Here is a 21,848-nt window from a genome sequence, read left to right as displayed (position 1 = left end):
TAATAACCGATTACTAAAATAATACCATGTTATAGGGTACATACCTATCTTACATCATATCAATGGTTTACCCTTGATAACCATTAACCAAAGCATTAACTATTAAGAATTTCGACATATCTAGTGTGTTAGCAGCGCCTATAAACCTGATATAATATGTCTACACGCATGGACATAGGATATCCATTGTTTGCTAACGTATCAGCACACTATCCCAAGGCATCGATCATACATGTAACTCGAGATCCCAATAATAATGTACCTATAAAAACTATTTTCTTAGCAAGTTTAGTGAATCACGTAGGTGACCTATGTTACAGACAAAATTAGATGTTGTGATCACTTTCAGCAACCTTTCAGCACATTCCGTCAAACTCAAGACTCAGAATTTAAAATAAAATAAAACAAAAGAAGTAAAAGGTGAATTCAAAAATTTGAATTCTATTCGCCGAAACATTTTACAGCAGACAAAGAAATGAAAAATCTGCAGCATCAGATTAAAAATTGGCCAAAGCAAATTCAACGCCCGAGGCTGTTTACCAAACTGACGCCTTTGTCAAATGTTTTCGCACGAGCCCTTTGATCTCTTGCTACGCGATGGTTAAGCCCTTTCAGATTTCGTCTCGCCTCACTTATTATACACAATTCTGGTATGTAAGTACCTCTATCCGACGGTTAGAAACGATGTAAGAGAAGTGGATTATTGTCTTTATTTTGCGTAGATTTGGTAGGATTTCCATAAATTATTGTTTATGTGACTGTCTATGGGTAGTTTATTTTACAATTAATTTTCGAATCGATATTGGCAAATGTAGCCAAAAACAAAACCTTATCTAAACATTTTTTATTTAGATAAGTATACATACTTATTTGAGATAACAGCTTTATAATTTAACGATATTTGAAAAGTACATTCACAAAAATGTTGAATATCCATAATCCTCACTAAGGCAAGAATGAATAGCTACCACTTAGGATGTACTACGTAAAGCATTAGCCCAGTAAGTTTTGAAAATTATATCATATAATAGCTGTATAGCTAAGGCTAGATAACGGTCTGATTTTCATTTTAAATTACAATCCTCCGCTTAATATACCCTAGAAAACGTACAGCGCTCGTTTTCGCTTCACGGCACGCAAAACAATAGGGGCGCTTACTGTTTCCCTTGAAGCGCCTGAAGCGTTTTCCCCAGCATACTAGCCTTTTCACACTTACCTAAATCGGATGAGAGAGAGGAGCATAGAAAATCACTGGCGAATACTACTTTCAGTTAATTTTCCAAGCCGCCGTTCGCTTCGTCTCCTTTCAACGAAACCCCGGTTGTATTTTTTTTACTTTTTCTTTTATCCTTCTCGATTCTCGAGTTTCCAACATTTTTTATTCATTTATTAACAGAGTAGGTATCGTATATATGTAAAGTCTCAACTCTATTGTTCATCTGAAAATTTCTGTACGAACTCTACTAAATTAAAAATAAGGCTAAAACTTACACGGTCAGAATAAACTATTATTCAAAGACTATATTCCAACGAACCTAAATATGCAAAATAAAGTTATTAATAACTATTTAGCCATTAGGGAATTTAGTCATTAGGGGCGTCACCTAACAAATCTCAGATAATGAATAACGTTTAGTTTAAATAATGTCGCCTGCGTATTTATAATTCGTTTTGAACGAGCGACGGGGGATCATAGTGTATAGGTCGATTTGGGGGCTTATTACGCAACTAAAAGTAATAGTTTATAGAAAAAATATATCTAGCAATTATAAGTAATGATTGATTAAACTAAAATGACGTTTTCAATATGCATAAAGTGATCTAACAAAGAATATGATCGATTAAGTGCCATCTTGTGACGTCATAGATGTTAACTCAAACGAATTATCAATAAAGTTAAGAAATAATGTAATTAAACATTGTTAATTATACAGTTTTTGAAATGCTTTTTGCATTTCTAAGAAAAATATTTTTTTTTCCTAATAACATTTGACACGTTATTAAATAAATAATAAATAAAATAAAATTTATTAGCAACTTCAGATATAACATTACAATATTGCTTTGCCTTCTGAACTAGGTAATTACCTGTATCTCAGAAGGCAGAATAATTATTGAAACTTAAAGGGCATTGCCGATCCTATTCTTTGATGGATCACATAGTACTTCGCTTATCTATATTATGCTCAACTTCAATTTTCCAAACAATTTAATTGGATGTATGTATGTTGAGAAAATTTAAAATTGTTATAAAATAAATTCGCTTCCCGCTGTTTGTTTGTCAGTACCTATGTGAGCTTGGATCTTTAAAACTACGCAACGTTTTTAATGCGGTTTTTTTTTAAGATCAAGGGTTTATAGAGAACGGTTATTGTGCATACTTTGTCAAGTTTTAGACAAAGCGCGAAAAACCGCGAAAAGAAAGTTACTCTATAAAAATAATTAAACGTGCAAAATCATTGGTAAAAACTAAAATCCTATCACTACCTGTAAAATACGATCACTACATGAAGGTTTTTGAAAGTAAAAAATAAAAATTATTGATTTTGCTCTCTCGCTTTGTATATTTGAGGGTATGCGATACATTTCGGCAATGTAATATCGAGTGATGCCATAATAACCGTAAGTATAATCGCTCCCTAGGGCGAGACAAAATCGTTTGTAGCTATTGTATAGGGGCATTAAGTCGTCACGGCTCGACGCGACGCGATTTTGTATGTTTGACTCGTTCTGTCATCGTACGCTATCATTAATCATTAATAAGTAACAAAGGTTTAATGGTGCAAAGATTATTTAGCAATGAAAAAGTATAGTCAATGTCTTAGAATTTCTGGAAATAATTACAGAGGTAAACCTTAGTTCATTAAGGTCCCATTTTATGAACAATCTATAGGCTTATAATTGTAGACCTCGAGATGGTAACATTACATGTCTAACAAAGTAAGAGAAATAGAAAAACAATGTTTAAACTAAATACCTACGTCCTACATACACAACATAATTCACACAAAATTCAATCCTGATTAACTAAAACTGATTTAAGTGTACGAGAACATTATACGAGAAGTCAAGCGAGGAAACAATGAAAAACGGCATTGAAGCGTAGCGATAACTTCCCCCACCCCAGATAATATTGCATCACTTACCGAAATATTGTAAATGTCAATCAAAGAATTAAAGTCATATTGTTCACTTTATTCGGCGCGTGGCCGCCGCGCGCTCGCTCCGCCATTGCGTGCTATGTTTTGGGGTAGTTTCTATTTTAACGTTAAAAATGTTCAACGAAATTTTATACATGCAACTTGCATTCTTGAATGTAATAGTGTTTAATTGAAATGTTTCTTAACACGTAACTATGAATTGTTTCAGCCCAACTAAATGCCTCGGCATTTAGTTGGGCTGAAACGGTGGTCGGTTTAGGCTCGTTACTGCCTCTCGAGGCAGTAACGAGCTTCATGATCGAATAATTTGTACAGTGCTCATATATTATTTCAGGTTTATTTTCACGTTCACTTAAATACAGTAAAAAGTTTCGGTTCGCGTTTGTGATATACATATAAATAAATTATGGTTATACGTTTCACCTTAAGCGCATTCCTTTTTTTATAATTCAAGATAGGTACTGATTTAGGTTTTTATACTAATCCATTAGTATAAATTCCCTTATTAATACTAAAACCCTTCATAAACTGGAAAAGTATGGCATGACACTACCGCCTACATCGTTTTTTATGGGCTATCGGTAAATTCTAAAATTTTTGTGTTACAAATCGTTTGACTTTCGCTATTTTTCCGACGAGTTCGACTAACGCCCACGCTACTAAGCCGCCGGTACCAGCGTTCACACCATCATTTTTCTTTTTGTCATTGCGTACTAAGACCCCTGTAGAACCGCCATCTTGTTACAAATGACTCGAAATTTTGTGTCAATATCTCCCGGTCTAACAGTGATCTCAGATTGAATCTGTAGTATAGTTTCTATATGTAGATATTACATAGAGAAACGATGAGTAGATAATAGATTGCCACAATAAATATAAACAGCTATGCCTATATTTCATCAGTTAGACGACGAATTATGAACAGAAAATGATTCTTTGGTTTAGTAATTTCCATAGATATCTACCATAGATACCTATTAAGGTTCGAATTTACAAAAATTTAATAAACCTCAATACCTGACGAAAATAAAAAAAAAACATAATTTTATTACCCTTGTTATTTGTGTATTAATTTTTTAATTCTAATATTTATGAATAGAAGTTAGCACAATGGTTAGCACTAACTTTACTTCTACCATCTTACTATCGCATGAATATTTATTCATTACATTACATTCACCCCTCTGATTACAAAACACGGTCTAACTAAAAACCGGGTTTAAAACGTATTAAAACCATTGTCTAATAAAAGTATTATTACAAAACATGTTTGCGTTAAACCATAGACAATAGTTAAAGAATAAGTTTAAACCTATGCACTAAACTTATAAGTCATGGTTTAACTTTAGTATCTGGGTTTAAAGGACTACTTAGGTGTTTGTAATAAGACGGTAAAACTCTACATCGTATACCGAAAAACTGATAGTTATTATCACTACATAGTATAAAACAAAGTCGCTTTCTCTGTCCCTATGTCCCTTTGTACGCTTAAATCTTTGAAACTACGCAACGGATTTTGATGCAGTTTTTTTTAATAGATAGAGTGATTCAAGAGGAAGGTTTATATGTATAATAACATCCATTAAATAGTGGAGAAGTACTGTTATTTTTGAGGTTTCTAATGTGATGTCGTAAATAATTACATGTTTTCCGCTTACATTGCAAACGCAGGCTGAACCCTACGAGTTTTATCAAAAAATTATCAAAATTACTAAGTATTGTACACATTGAAAAGGTCTACAGAAAAGTCCGCGATGGTATATGTCTATATCTTATGGATAACCCACAATAACTTTTTTTTGTCATTTACTTTTTACGACAAATAATAGTTAATTTTCGAAGCGATTTTAACCAATACAGCATTAATCCTTAACGAATTAAATACCTTGAATACATTGTTCATTTAATATAGATCTATATGGCCCTTTACACCGTATGATTTAAGTGAATATTTTCGAAGATATTACAGATTTAAAAATTGCGGGACGTAGCGTTTGCGGCGGTACCGGCCGGCCGCCATTGCACCCGTGCGAAGCCGGGGCGGGTCGCTAGTTAATAATAAAATGTATTTCCACATACCTTGTGAACCCTGTGTTGTTGCATGTGTTGACCACGAACTTTTATACGATGCATCTGAAAATAAGAAAACAGTTTAAATACTAGAAATCAAAGCTTAACTATATAATAACTATTTTTATTTAGCGGTAACAAATGGTAACAAATCATTGAATAATTGGATCTCTATATATTTTAAACCCGAATTGTAAATAACCACCAGTTAGGTTTATTTGAATAAAAGAGGTAGACTTTTGTTTACCCAACGCTGTGAAAAGTGGACGCAAACAATGAATGTTTGTTTTAACCTATCCGATTTATAAATTCAAAGGACACTTCCATTTTTTTGGATTTTAACTTGTAGAATGCAAATTTTCCGTACAAGTGATAGTTTTAACGAATTTTATTCTAATTTGTGAGAATGTTATGTTAAAATGTATTAATGTTATGAAAAAGATTTGCTTTTCCTTTACAACATTCATAACATTAATTATATATCTGGAGTACAAGTACAACTAATATTAATTGATTTCTTTCAGTTGTCCTAATAAAATCTGGTATGTACAATATTGTGGTATAATTTTATATTATAAGAATATAAAATGAGATACAATTTCAAGGCAAAATCAAACAACAATCAAACCTAATAAGCAAAACCAATATGAGAATTATCTTTGTACCTGGGCAAAACAATTTTAACTCAAATGAAAAAATAATGAACCATAATATGCTTCAAATATTATATGCGTAAGTAATATTGTACCACCCCAAAGTTCAGGGGTGTTCCTGCTCCGTGACGGCACTGTGGTCACAGGTCAACCCCTAGTCAGTGTTTATCGTGCTTTGTTCTAAATCAATATTAATCGTTTTTAAATGTTAATTGATTTGCGTAAAATATCATTTATAATCTAGTAACCACAGATAATATAATACCAGTAGTAATAAAGCTTATATAATTAAAAATCTGCTTTAGATACTTTTAGGCTTAGGGAAATGGCATAGAAGATAGAATAGTATTGAAATGTATGGCATTAATATATCTTAGCGGTAATTAATTTTAAGTAACGTACAGAATTATCTGTAAGGATAGTTTATAAGTATTTGTTTGAGATTAAATAGTTAAATGTTAAGTAATTATAGCACTAAATATACCTAGCACTTCTCAGTTCTAATTGTTTTCTTCTAAATTCAAATTGATTATACAAATCAATATTTGAAGGGCTCTATATTTCACACTCTTCAATAATTATATTATAATATTATGCAACGATATGCGATTTGAAATAAAAGTTTACTTTATTAAGTTTATTTTTTCATTGCGTGTACAAGTAATTATTTATGTTTCAATCAATTGCAATACTTATACCTATCACTTGACATAAAAATAGTTAATGGTTAAATAACAAAAAATCCCGGAGAGCCAATTAATTATTGGTGTAGAGTCTAGGGTTTAATATAAAAAACGTTTTTAAAATCCTCATCGATTCTATGTATGCTTCAAAAGTAATTCAGGGTCAAAGTTTATGATCATAGTTTATGGACTTTTCCCGAACACGGTTATTTTTATCGAAAAAAAGAATTCAAACCAAAAACTGTTGATCCTAGAAAACTCTACAAAGTGGCTTTCATGTTTTTTTCTTAAGTGTTACCATTCCTGTGATATAAACTAAATAAAATATTGTAATAATAGTAGTATATTAAAATGTGTTACCAGTTACCTTTACTTAGCCAGTTTTAGACGTAAATGTTACTTTATACCTATTTGTTTACATTTATTTACATCATTATTTATTAACTTAACGGACTTCAACCACATTATATTAATATATTTTTAATAAATAATATATTTGCATATAACATAATGTATAATGTATAATAGTCATATAAGGTAATCCAGATTCGTGACCAATCATTGAAAAATTGAAAATTCTTTTTTTAATCCGGACGGTAAATTGAAATAAACGTTGGTTTTGTGACGTAGGCCCACAGCGTAGGCCTATTCAAATAATAGAGGTACTTTTGTGTATCCAACACAGTGAAATATAGTCACACACAATGAATGTTTGTTTAAGCCAATCAGATTTATAAATTCACAACACAACACTTAAATTGTTTGGATTTTAACTAGTAGAGACAAATTTTCCGCACATTAATATTGCTTGTATTAAATATTATTTTTTTACTAAGCGACACCGACCGCGTAACCCAGTCTTGAATTCTTGAATGTGATATTTGCTCTTTATAAAATGATGGTGTTTCTCGAAATATCTTAATATAATATGCTCATGAAGAATCAAGAATAATGTTCAAAAGCACTTAAGAAATTTATTTTCATTTAGAAGAACATCTTTAGCTTTCCACATTGTCCGTCCATCGGTGATTGCATCCTTCTTAAATTATAATCCTAACAAATTCTAATATCTAAGTATCTGAATGTATGTATGTTTTTTTATTTCACATAAAAAACAGCTAATTAGATCTGTATAAAATGTTGTACAGAGATAGATTATAGGCTGCAATTAATTATTATTAATCAACATAACATTATATGCAGGGTATAAGCAGGATACTATGTATGTTAGTTATTATTATTATATTTAGGTATCTATAAATCGAAATAAGTCACAATAATTCGTCACAAATAGTCACATAAGAAGCATCAATAAAGGCATCAATAATAAATCTATACAAGGAATAAAAAAAATCATAGATTAGGTACTAAATCCATTATTTAAAAATGTTTTTGTTTTAAATGCAAACATTTTTGTTTCTCTCATAAAAACTTTGGTATTTTTTGAACAAAACCTTGCACTAGCCATGAACATTTATTATGCATACCAATGTCTATTGTTATGCTACAGGAAATAATATAATAATCTTAATAAAAGATATCATTAAATCGTCACGTAAATCTTGATGATAAACCTTTATTCAACTTTTTTGCTATGGAAAAGGCCATTTGTATTGTTGATAACAATATGAAATATTTCCAATAATACGCCTAATTTACACATTTTCTTTGTGTACATTTATATCTGTAAGTACACGCATAGGACACTTTAAATTTCATCTTAATAAATCTATGTTAAAAATATTGTTCAGTTATTCATTATTTTATTATCTCGGACTCTATCATAGTACAACTTGTAATGATATAAAAACTCTAAACACCGACTTTCTTATTACATATAACATATTATAAAGCGCTTAAACTGCTACAAATGCAATTCTTTTTATTTTTTTATTCAGAATCTTGCCAAACGACACTGAAGTCGGTTAAAAGACTGCAAGACTTACACTTTACACAAAGGTGTAAAAATCTTCACTATGCCGCGGCATTTAAACGCAAGCAATTAAAGGAAGATGACACTTGTATCGTTAGTCAGAACTGGGGTGTCTCGAGTACTAAATTGGTCTTACGGCTGCTCACAATCCCTGCTATTTAGTGCCTTTCGACTCGCACAACACGTTGGGAACACTTTTCGCACTTTTCTGTTAGTTACAAAGTATGAGATGCTATACAGAACAACCGAGCACTTCGATTAAGCTCAATATGTTATTAATGCGTTAAGGGTTCGAACCAGTAATAAGTAAGTTATATTTTTATAACATTTGTTTCATAAAGATTTAAATAATAGTTAATTTGGTCTATGAATCCAGAAGGTAATCCTATAGGAAATCGTTATAAATAGATGGTTATTAATAATATCTATAGGTAGAATAATATCTTTAGGTAGTAGGTAAGTAATGTTTTATTTTTTAATAATGTAATCTTTATATATATAAATCTCGTGTCACAATGTTTGTCCTCAATGGACTCCTAAACCACTTAACCAATTATAATAAAATTCGCACACCATGTGCAGTTCGATCCAACTTGAGAGATAGGATAGTTTAAACATGTAGGTACCACGGGCGAAGCCGGGGCGGACCACTAGTATTTTTATAAAAAACCATATCGCATAATTCTATGTTCTCATCTATGGTTAATCAAAAGCACATGTAATAAATTAATTCCTCTATAAAAATGATATCAATATACGACATGCTATACTTATTTAATATTATATTCTAATAGGTAATTTAATATTATATTATTGTATTCCGATTAAAAATATTCCCTACCCAAAATAAATTTATGGTATGACGTTTGTACACAGTGCTTTACAATTGGCTAATAACTATACACATTACACACCATGGAATAATAACTAGTAAAATCATTGCCATTTGCGAGTATAATCTGCTTAACACTTTTTCGGTTAAAGACAAACAGTGTGTAAATAACTAGGCCTACGTTGACGCTACGGCCTACGACGTAGAAGGTTACGATGGTCAACATACAGCCACAGCCAGCAAGCTGTTTGCCATTTCCTGACTAAATACGTCCATTTTTAATAGGTAAGCTTTACCATTCAAGCATACATAGACAAAGTTTTTCTTATAAAATTCGGGAGTAAATCTATCATGAAAATTTTGACATTATGATTTTACATTTAGAGTTAAATACTGTCTTTTTTTCCAATTAAGTGAAATGTTAAGTTAATGCTAGTTGATAAATAATCAAAGGTAATTTTAGTGCCATAATAAAAATTAAATCAAAAGTTGTTTTTATTTACTTCTACGTCAAAAACGATTAGAAGAGGCCGCATTAAAAATTATAAAAAACAAATTTAACAAAATATAAAATCCTTTGTTATTTTGACTATTATATCTTTTAACACGGGAAAAGATTATTTACGCATGATATCCATTTTTAAGTTACCATAAAGAATAATAAAAATAAAAAAACAAATAAACTCCCTTGTTTACAACATCGCTTGTTTTTGCTCTACATACGATATCTGTACAAAATATTTATCATGCAATTTCAGAAGGTAGTGCACATAACACTTCACAACACAACAATCACAAGTAAGGAAATATATTCACCGAAAAGCATCGAGAAGTTGGTAAATGTTCCCGACCGACTGAGGTAGTCGGCGGAACCTTTGATGTCGAGCATGGCGCGCGTTAGATAGTTGACGGGAGCATTATACGTACGTTACGCATCGCAGTGCCGACACTTTCGACTAACATCTGCATCCGACGATATTCGCTACTTAGGGGCGGGAGCTTTTCGAAACCCGCCCCTGACCGATCCCCTCTCTTTTCCACAATCCACGCCGCCAATAGCAAAACTCTACGGCTAATCTTTATCTGAGAAAAATAAACAGGGGTGGGAGTTAATGACGAGGTACTCCTACGGCGCTGGTAATCAGGAGGCTTTGTGGGCCGCGACAGCCTGTTAGCGAGCTTATCCGTCGATGGTTTGGCGAAAATTGAATGCTTTGTGCCGTTTTCAGTTTGCTTTTTTGTTCACACTATCCAGACTTGCTGCAGAACAATCGAATTCTACAATTTAATAGGCTCTCGTTACGGAGAAAGATACTTTGAAAGCATCAGTAGCGTTGTCGGCATAATGGTTGAAATACGATTATTGTTGTGTAAGTTTTTTGTGTTTCGGTTGGGTATAAATACAATTTCAATTTTTGTTAGTACCTAGTTTGTATTTATAGAATATTGGCGTTCCGTGGTTTCACCCGCGTAGGCAAAGAAAAACCTTATCCTTTCTCTGTTAACCAAGCTATCGCTGTAGCAAATATCATCCAATTCGGTTCAGTTGTTGAAGCGTGAAGATGAGACAGACAGAGTGACATTCGTATTAATAATATTAGTTAGAATGGAAATTTCGTAGCGGTGTAGAGTAGGTAGTACAATATGATTATAATGCATACCTACTGATGGTTTTTATTTTTATTGATTTATGCATGAGTAATATTATCTTTAATAGAACGCCTAAAACGATTGTTAACAATAATATAAAAGCAGAAATATGTTTTTCAGGTATTGTATTTTTCCCTAAATTTATTCATTTGTCATGATATCATATTTTTCCTATTAAGCATATTTCGCTGTGAACAATAGCGGTTCAGTCTTTTGTACATGTGTTCTTTTTCATTTATTATTAATTGTGCCTGTGAATGTTTCCTCTCATTTCGATTGTATGGACCTCCATTGTCTTTGTGTTCAATTTGTCGAGCCCGAGCAATTATAAAAAACCGTATTTTTATCCTTATTCACTTCCATTACATGCTTAAAATATTTTGCAAATATGTATATGTGTGTATGCGTAAACTCGTAATGTAAAATTTGAACATGTAGAATATGTGTATCATGCAATCGTATTCGATTTTTCGAGCCATTAACTGGAGTGGGTGGCAAAAGTTTTGTTTATCAACAAAGATCGCACGTGCAATACAGAATAAATACACAAGTTATGCAAAGTACGAGTAACGTTGTCGCGTCACTGATATCGAGATAGGGCTCTAATGTCGCCCCTCGCTCCAACATTACTGTTGCCCGGGCGGCGGGTGAAGCGTGAACAAATTCTACATTATAACACTGAATTCTTGCGTGACGTTATTAAATCTTTTATTTTGTGAAAATGATTGGCAATAATATCTATTATTACAAGATTGTTAATGTTACTTTTATTTTATGCTTTATAATGATTGATAAATAATACCTACCTACTCAATTTTTATTAAATGAGGTTTTTGAGTTGTTTAATTTTATAAATGAACATACACAGTACCTTATCTTGCCCTGTTTGCATATAATGGAAATACAGTATCTGATTTTTTAAAGACTCGAATAAATTTAAGCTGCGGCCAAGCGATTAGTTTCAAATTATCAATTTGCACAATACCCCCATTTAATACAAGAACTTTTTGTTCACACCTTATGATGCTGCTGGCTGAGAGTTGGCAACCCTTTTTTTTTCTATTATTTAAAATTTCCGTTAAAATACGTAAAATATAGCTGCAATTTGTATATGCAAACTGATTGTAAAATGCAGATACCAACTTGCGGTAATTTTTTCCAGACAACACACAGCTAATCGATTGCATACTTCCATTTAAAATTAATTTCATCAAAACCACATATACACAGAATTATGCAGTAGGATCACAGGCTAATTGATAAAATGAGATTGTCATTAAACTGACATATTGTAAAATTAAAACGTTTGACTACATGCGATCTAGGTATCTACCACTCGACTCTACTGCGACAGTACCAACACGTACTTGGCCAGCATAAAGGATTGTGGTCTAAAGTTTACTTGCGAGTATTGTATGATGTATCTCAGAAGAGAAATCAAAATAAATTAATGTACCTTAATTGCATATTACACGTGTACAGTTTAGTAAAAAGAAAAATTGTTAATTGAATATTTGAGAGTCCTTTATTATTTCAAAGTTACCTGACGATGCACTCAACTTTTTCACGTGGATTTATCTGCTTTGTAGAACCTACTAGACTAGACAAATTCTTTTTACTACAAATATACACACCTCTAATTTTCGTTAAAAATGCGGCTCTACCTTCTTACATCATTGCCTTACATACTTAGAATTTCTTTATATTTTAACATACCTAATATACAACAGTCAATAAAAGTAACAAGTAAGTTAATTTAATATGATGATAATTATTGGAGAAACTAAAATATTTCAAAATAACTACAACGGATATTTACAGGAACGTAGTTACCTACAGTGTTCATGGCCCGTCGCGCACATAATTTGGTTATTAGCAAAGTCGATCGTCAACTGTGCAATCAATTGAAAGGGGAAAGAGAAAAATACATAATACATGTACTACCTATACCTTATAGCTGACCAAGCGCCGAACGATCTATTTTCCTGTTACCGTAAACTATGCCCGCCATTTTCAGAAATTAGAAAATCATTTAATAAGCAGTAACTATTTCACCCTTTACATATTTTGCTTTTGAGACAAAAATATACCTACTTGTTCTTTTGCAACTTTGTATTTATCTATAGGTACATTGAAAATAATCTAGTGCATTCAGGGCTTCAAACGGGAAATTTTTATAATAATCTTAAATACCTACTATTATAATCATGGAGATGGAGATAAATATTTATATATCTAACAATTTCTGCTATCTCTTGTGTGAGATATAAATAAACAAACGAACATAGAGCTTGAGCTAGAGCAAGAGCATTCTTTCGGGATCTTTTCGAACGAAAACTCGAATTCAGTGTTATTCAGTTACATTATATAGAATCCTGTCGAACGCACTAAGAACAACGAAAGAATGCTCTACGTCTGTTTACAATAAAAATTTTTTTTTCATAGTGGGGCTTTAATGAGCATTCGCTTGTTTGATATAAATGCACCGTAATAGTATGTTATATAATATATGTAAGTATATGTAGTTTAAAAAATTAAAACACACTTAAACTCATGAAAGGATTGCATTCACAATGATCCTTCATAAGTGTGCAGTTTGAATTCAATCTGTCCATTTAAAATAGGTCAAATGCGAGGCCAAAGGTTACAATACAAACATGTAGGTTGCATACAAACATGCAAGTGAAGCTGATAAAAGAGTGTTAAAAACGACGAAATCTACGAAAGAGAAGTGATTTTCACAGATTTTTCATAATGCATGAATTTGCACGGCCTAAACAAAACTACCTACAGCCAATTTTTATATAATCTGATTACTTTCGTGACTTCAGTCGTCATTTACTTTATACCCAAACAATGAAAAACTACCTATATGTAAAAAAAAGTAAAATTCACATACCTAACAACGTGAACAAAGTGTCATTAGAATATGAACACATTTTTTTTGAACATTTATAAACTTTTCATTATATTCAGATCTAGTTATGAAATTGTTATCACTGTTGTGGACGCACTCCAGTCAGGCGCAAAATCTATAATGAAATGATTTCCACCTTTTCAATCTGTTCACAAATCACAATAAACAAAACTAAAACGCAATTTAAAGTACAGGGCAAGGCGCTGCGAAGATTCGTGTTCGTGTGCATCTCGTGTACAATGTGCTTTTGTGTGTGTGTGTGTGCGGTCATGATCGATGCTGTCGCGCGGTTGCCGCGCCGCTAACTTCCGGTACGTTGCCGCCCTAGACGCTTAGGACACGGCTTTGAAGTTGCGGTCGCTGAAGCGGGAAAGTCCCATAGGAATTAGCGATTTAAACGTTTGAACAAAACTTATTTTTGTAACAAATTGAGGACGACTTATCAGAAATCTAATGAAGCGAATTATACAATAGTATTTTGCTAACATTTCGCAATTCCAAATTTCCTACTCATCATATGAGCCGTTTTGCATGAAAACTTAACAATCATGTACCTATCAATCACTATCTAAATTTTCACGTTTATAATATGTAATTGTAAATAAACAATAATTAAATGTTACTCCTGGAATGCATCTTGTTGTAACAAAGTAAAAAATAAGTTACAAAATATACCTACCTAATACTCACGCATTAAGTCAAGTAAATAAAAAATAAAAAATTTTAAATTCTACATGTAAGTGTAACAGAAAATAAAAACGATAAGCAGGATATTGGTTAAGCGGGACTTTACCAATATCCAACAACTTTATTTTATTCACAACGTATTTTACTCCATTTTCTCTTATTGAGGCTCAATGAAAAGCTTGATCGTTTAAAATGTTATTGGTCCGTAGTCTGTACCTGTTTTCATGTTTAATTCATCATGTATTTTCTAGTAGTAAATCTCAAAAAACCTTTCAGTTTCAATATTTAACCCTACAACGCATGATTTTTTATTTTCGTCTCAAAAAAATATATGTGATTCTCTATAGGTAGGGTATACATATAAAAAAATAATAAAGAAAAATAAAATTCACCTAATTAGTAGATATTTTTTTTAATTCTGTCCATATGTGTACACTATGCACATACACTAAGTATTGGCTCTTACGTAGGAACAATCAACAAAATGAAACATTTCTTTTTACTGATGCATGCTGTAAAAACAATTGTTGTCTTTATTAAAGTATAACTAAACACGAAACTTTTCGCAAGATATATACGTTTTCCCTTAGCACTGGTGATTTCTCCTTCCAGATTGGAAAGTGATCTTAACTTTCACACCCGTACATATCGGGGGTAAGGATTGCTGCATTTGATTTTTTATCTTCTTAATCACTTCATCTGTTACAGAAGGCTACCTGATTCTATTTTTTTGTAACGATGGACCACACATTCAAAGACTTTTAGCAATCTCCAGTTTATTTTTTTTTAATTCAGTCGGTGTTCATTCTTATACCCTTTTGTTCAGTAATTTATGGTGAAGATTTCGAGAAATTTGTAATTTATTTTACAACGTAGATACTATTTTAGTACTCATTTTTATTTTAGACTAGCCAAAAAACTAATATCATATACAACTTATTCCCAAGAAATAATCAACTCCATCCATACGTAGGCTTTTACAATTTTAGGACCATCTACTTCAGTTGGTTTTTTTTCCAACAATTTTTTTTGATAAAACTAAGAGTTTGTTTTCCTACCACATTACTGTGCTAATTTATATTCCATCATCAGCTATTCATTCTTCTGAATATCCCCGTTCTGTATTAGTACCTTTCAAATCTTTATTTCCAAAAAATGGAGAATGGTTGGGCTGAATCTTTACAGCTAGACTTGTTTTTCATGGAAGATGTTGTTAATCTAATATAGGTACTTACGTAAATGTTATGTTAATTAAATTAAATTTAGATTGCGGTTGTGCATCTCTGGTATCTATTTACTAATGAAATTTGGCACACTTATAGTTTATGCAAAGGAGGAAGGCAGAAGGTTAATATTATTAAAATGCACGCATTTATTAGTTCTCGTTCTTTTTAGTTATATTTGGTCACAAGCCGAATTGCGACCACTGGGTGACCACTACTATCTTATAATCCCATAAGTTTAAGCGTATCGCTTTTCCTTTGCCCATGCACAATATGTTTTAGACACAATCGAGATTAGAAATATGATTATTATATTGTGTTTTCACATGCCTAATCTTGTCTAGGAAGCCGTGATATTTTTGCTTGTCGTATAGTTTCATGAAAAAAAAAATTAAAACAATTACTTCTGTAGTAAAGTTGTTTTAAAACGGTAAAACCTAATTGTAACCTAATACCTGAGGCTAGGCAAAATTCAGAAAGGCCATTTAATTAAAAATTAAAAGCTAAATATTTTTTCGATTTAATAAGATAGCACAGCGTCGGAGTATGCGTTATTTTTGTACATAAATTATTTTTAAGTTATTTGTTTGACAGTATCGCTCTTTACTAAAACTAATAACGAACATCTATTGTACTCGCAAATATGGTAAATCGTGCACAAAAGATTTCAACTAGTTTCAATCAATACTTTAACAAGAACACAATGCCCGCGACATAATAGTCCTTCCTGACGTTTCACAAACGCTGTCTACGTGACGTCAGACAGAAACAGATCAAAATGAATAACCAATCTCTAATTCATATTCCTGCTAACGTGCAGACGACTCGGCTTATCTGTGTTTAATTTAAAATTAATACAAACAGGCGGCGCGCCGGAAATAAGCTTAGAGAGCCGAACACGGGGTGGCAGTCAAGGGAGGGGCGAATTAGGCATCACCGTCATCCTATTAACGGTTATTAGTAGGTAGCACTGATTTTACGATTGGCTTTCTAGTTTCTCTCCATCAGATTACATGCATAGTTTATACTTCCGCTATGATTTTGATAAATATTCTCTATTATATCTATCAAAATAAGCGATAGTTGTTTAAATGGTTGGTTGTGTTTACAGCCAACCATGTAAAGTACACGTTGATTGAGTGAAACCTATACAGAAATGTTCAATTTTCTTTTTGCATTTCGATTTATCTCTTCACGTAAGGGCATTTTAAATAATGAACACTGTTTTATACTGTAATTAAAATTGCGGAAATTCAAAATAAATAGGTACGTGAAATTCTCCAACAAATAGTAAATTCTGACGCCAACAATAAAAAGACAAGACGAGGTTTTATGAAAATACGTTTACTGCGGTGCGCTTTCATAAATTCAGATAAAGTTTTAATTGATTAGCTTAAGTTCGTAGACATTTAAATTATATGGTGTGGTATGTTTGTGTTGTCACTTACACAACTTAAACGTTTTATACATATACCTATCTCGAAAGAACAAGGATGTATTTTGTACTATTATGTATGTCCTTATCTTCATTTATTTTTATGTATTACTAGTGGTCCGCCCCGGCTTCGCCCGTGGTACATATTTCGCAATAAAAGGTAGCCTATGTCCTTTCTCGGGTATCAAAATATCTCCATACCAAATTTCATGCAAATTGATTCAGTAGTTTAGGCTTGATTGAGTAACAGACAGACAGACAGAGTTCTCGCATCGGATTTATAATATTAGTATGGATTACCTATATCTGTTTCTTTTTAATTACATTTACGAATTTTTACTTGACTTATAATAAAAAATCTTATCCCTGTCTCTACGGCGATTTTGTTTTATTTTAAGATTTCGCTCCTGGCCGACGCTTTAAAGTGATTATGATTGTTGAACTACTACAATACATATTTAAAATTGAAAAGGCATATCAATTAAGTTAACTATTTAAAACAAAAAAGTCGCCTTCAAAAAGCAAAAAGAAAACAGGCAGTCGATGCTTCATATTAAATGTTTAACTTGGTTTGGGCACATAATATGTGATTTGCAAAATGTGGGTTATAGGTGTTCTAACAATAGTGAGCTTCGACTGGCGGCCCGGATCTCTGTGTCTCCGCTCCCCGCCGCTGTATCCGGCAGATCCCCACCTGGGAGGGGGACGGGAGGGGCCGGGAGGGGACACACAATGGCTCCTCTATACCCCCATACCGCTAATCCAGTGAAAATGAGATTAAAACTGTCTTTGTAACGTTTTCAGTATATAGGCATGAAATGGCTTTGTTATTTTTTTTCAGTTCAATAGTAATATTTTACGCGGCTGTGTTTGAATTCGAGTTAAACACGATCCATTTAGACGGGCAAAGCACAGATAATATAACATACTATACCGGACCAAAGTATAATATAATATTTTGATATTTTTATTACATTTTATTTTCCATCTACCAATAAATATATTTAAATGCCCTACCTCTCTAAAATATATTATTTTACATATTCCTTAAAATTAATATAACTGCCCTCTATCGAAAGCTTAAAACATCAACAGGGTAGTGAGCTTTGAGCTTAATGCCACCTCTCGTAATAATTTAAAACTATTGTAAGTCATTGCAGCTTACGCGTTTCGTGCGAGGGGTAGATTTTATGTATTTTGTGACATGTGCTGCCTTACAGTAGAGTCAAATAAAAATATTATTTGGTACCTAAATATACGTATTGGTCACAGGTATTGGTATATCGTCAGCCAAATCATTTCATTTAATATTTTTTTAAGAAATTAAAATATCACATTTTCTAAATAGTTTTTAGATATAGACATTATTTTTGTTACATTTATCGTGGCCATATAAATTCAAGTAAGCTATGAACGAATTAGGTAACGTTACGATGGCTTGTAAGAAAAAAATATATAAAGAGTAAAATAATATATTTGTAAAAAACAAAAAGTTAACAAAAAATAAATGACCGAAAACTAAAAATATGCATGTCATTACTTTTTCTTCTTTTCTGCTTTTAATTTGTAAATTAGTTGAGATTCCAACATTTGCATATAATCGTAATATTTTGTTCCCCATGGAGAATAAGAGTGATACCAATCTTTATACATTTCAAAGTCTGCTTCACCTGTAAAAACTCCATCAGCATCTAAAACAGATGCGACCACTTCCATGGGCTCTAAAGGCTTATAATACAACTGTGCGACTCTTCGGCCATTTAGTAAGTTGTCAACGCCCTTTTTTATGCTATCAATATCATATCCTCTCAGCGCTTGAGCTACACAATGCACGTCAAACTCTCTATCCATTTCATGATATTTCATTAACATCCTGGATAAAATGTATGATATACTACCATAATCTGTTCTCGGGATTAATATTGTTGAAGGAAAAATTTTATACATGGGAGCATTTTTTGCTAACCAAGGTTCAGAAGCGGTTCCTAAAACTAATATTTTGTCTTCAGTTAATGATATTGGTTTAATAATTTCTTTGAAGAAATCTTTTTGGAGCCTTGTTACATCGAACATTTTTTCTTCCTTAGGAACTTTCTTATAAAACATTTTGTCAGCGTTGTCTACCAATATTACAGTGGGTTGCATTATCCTACTTATTTTGTTTATTAGCTGAAACATTGTTTTTAAATTTTTCGGACCAGGGAATTTATCGTAAACGTTCATGGGAGATAAATCAATCAGAATTGAATTCGTTTCAGTTGCGATCGCATAAACTAAACTTCTCTTTCCGGAACTTTTAGGTCCTATTAAAAGATGTGATCTAGTAGCATTGGGGCAGGATGAACCCATTGCCAGAAGGCACCGAATTCTTATTTGCTCTTTGACATCTCCAATGCAATGTGGAGGAAATGTTGGCGTCCACAAAACAGCACGCGTGTCAGCAGCTGCGTAGTTTCTGTCTCCCCAAAAATCGTCTAACGTGATCCGTGGATACTTTCTGACAATTCCTTCGTCTACCAACATCTGGAACATTCTAGCGGGAGGAATTTTCTCAGGTTTTGGTAGCTTAACTTTTTTAGGCTTTTTTCTTTTTTTACTTTGTGGTGGTTTTGCAATGCCTGCGGCATTGTAATCCAACTTCAATGAGTTTTTTAACATATTTAGTTCTAATCGCATCATATCATCCACAATTGGTCGCAATTTTAATTGAACATCTTTATACGCATTTTCTGTAACGAGTTCTTTTATAAATCCCTTCAATACTTGAATAGGTGCATCAGGCGTGTCTATATCTTTCCACTGATTCTGATAGAGTTCCCAAGCTTCATGTAGTGGTTCTAAACTTTTTCCTATTGTGATATAAATACCAGGGTCATTATCTGGATTTAGACGAGATTTTTTATAATCAAGTAAACGTTTTTGTTCTCTGATTTTAGCGTCAGCTTCCAGCCTTCTTTTTTCTTCTCGAGCTGCCAATTTTTCTGCTTTAATTTGTTCTTTTGTTTTCGGGGCTCCAGCTTCTGCCTTAAGTCTCTTATCTTCTTCTGTTCTCCATTCAATGTATTCTTCTATAGTAAATGTTTCACCTTTAACTATTAAAATAGATCCTCCTTCATCCGGCCAAGGAAATTCATCGAAAAGTCGAACCTCATTGTACCATTCACGAAACCACTGTCGAATTTCATCGGATATATCTTCCATAATATCTCCTTCTCTCAATCTAAGTACACGGGCATTTTCTTTTAAATTTTCTTCTAACCATTTTGTATAATACATCTGTCTAAATTTTCTCCGGTCTTGTTTAACTTTTTCCAATTGATTTTTTGCTGACGGAGGCGTCCAAGAAGGAATAATCATCCCTAATTTCGCCTTAAGTTTTATGTCACGCTTATGTTCTCTTTTTATTTCCATGAACCGTCGGTATATTTTTTGTATAAGTTTTGCAGCTTTTATTTGTAATGATTCTCGTGCTGGAGGTTTTTTGGTACCTGCAAGTTCTAAATATAAATTAACATCTTTATTGTATTTTCTTACCTTCTCCCTTATCATACATCGCGATCTCTCCATTCTTTGAATATTATTAACACATTCATTATATTCCGCTAATAGCCTTTGCTCTTCTATTTCCTGTGGTGAGAGTTGTATCGATGATGCTGCTTCAGATATTTCCTCACCCATAGCCATTTTTCTTTTAAATTCCGCCTCTTTCTCTTCTCGTATTCTTTCTTCTTCTTCTAGTCTCTCTTGTTCTTTGCGTTCAATTTCGGAAGGTGTTGGTGTTGGATCACCGATTCTGTTTCCCGATAAAATTTGATCTATAATATATTGCATTTCTTCTTGTCTTATTTCAAATGGGTAATGGAAAGGACATAAAACTTCGATATCTTGAGGGACCATGAGTAGCTGTTGAAGTGCATTGTCTGGGTAAGTAAATTCAAAAGCTTCAACATCTTCCAGTGTCGCTTTCAGTTCGTAAAGACGGCACGTAATAGCATCAAGGATTTTTCGGATATATGGTCGTCTTTGTACTTGATGCATTTGATCATAGCAATCACATAATTTGTTATATATATCGCAATACTTGCAATATACTCGTGCAACCAATTCAACTGCTGTACCTTGAGGTTTAATTCCAACAAAAGCTGCTGCCAACTCTTGTAAGCGTTCATCTTCGGAAAATGCAATTTGCATTTGCTCTTTCATTTTCAGCCATCGTTGGTAATAATCTTTGTTAGACATATTAAATTTTTGTGATCAAGGAAATCTGTATCAAATTGTTGTATATTATTATCAAAATCATAGGTTTTGTGACTAAACCATCTTTAAACCATATCTATCAGAAAATAGAAATTAATGACAAGACAGACTTGACAGAAAGAATAAACTATCGATAAAATAGATTATACAAATAAATAGTATGCTCTGCGAGATAGTACTTCTTTTTCATTTGATCAAAATTCTAGTAAAATAAATACTCCAGTCAGTCTAGACATTCAATTCACAATAATTCCAAAAGTTATCAAACTTCGGTCAAGTGAATGGTACATTGGGACGACAATAAATCCCATTTTGCAACCTTGTCCGCAGTCCGGAACTGCAATTAA

The 21,848-nt window shown here is 32.5% G+C and overlaps 2 protein-coding genes across 3 annotated transcripts in view; both read right to left on the bottom strand.

Annotated features, from left to right (window-relative positions):
• The window catches only part of Ets65A (DNA-binding protein D-ETS-3), a 49,144-nt gene that overhangs the window by 14,441 nt on the left and 12,855 nt on the right, over positions 1-21,848 (bottom strand). Inside the window, exons 1-2 of one of the 2 annotated variants that reach the window (XM_089714782.1) lie at positions 10,149-10,221; positions 5,241-5,294 (exon numbers count right to left, since the gene is read on the bottom strand). In XM_089714782.1, the coding sequence (XP_089570908.1) occupies positions 5,241-5,294; positions 10,149-10,221 (127 nt within the window). Of the gene's footprint in view, positions 1-5,240; positions 5,295-10,148; positions 10,222-21,848 lie in introns of those variants that run through there. The other variant, XM_089714775.1, reaches the window with a different exon arrangement.
• Positions 18,781-21,483, bottom strand: LOC149491263 (dynein regulatory complex subunit 11-like). The gene has a single exon (XM_089714764.1). The coding sequence runs from the start codon at positions 21,481-21,483 to the stop codon at positions 18,781-18,783; it is 2,703 nt and encodes a 900-aa protein (XP_089570890.1).

This window comes from Colias philodice, chromosome 1, assembly GCF_061535455.1.
Source record: "Colias philodice isolate Cphi_HAF_F1 chromosome 1, ilColPhil1 Martin Lab GWU primary, whole genome shotgun sequence".
Classification (NCBI taxonomy): domain Eukaryota; kingdom Metazoa; phylum Arthropoda; class Insecta; order Lepidoptera; family Pieridae; genus Colias; species Colias philodice.
Note: the sequence above shows the minus strand (reverse complement) of the source record. Positions and strands in the feature narration are given on the sequence as shown.

Bases quoted from the DNA above. Each gene is read 5' to 3' on its own strand.
- LOC149491263 (XM_089714764.1), bottom strand. From the start codon at position 21,483: ATGTCTAACAAAGATTATTACCAACGATGGCTGAAAATGAAAGAGCAA.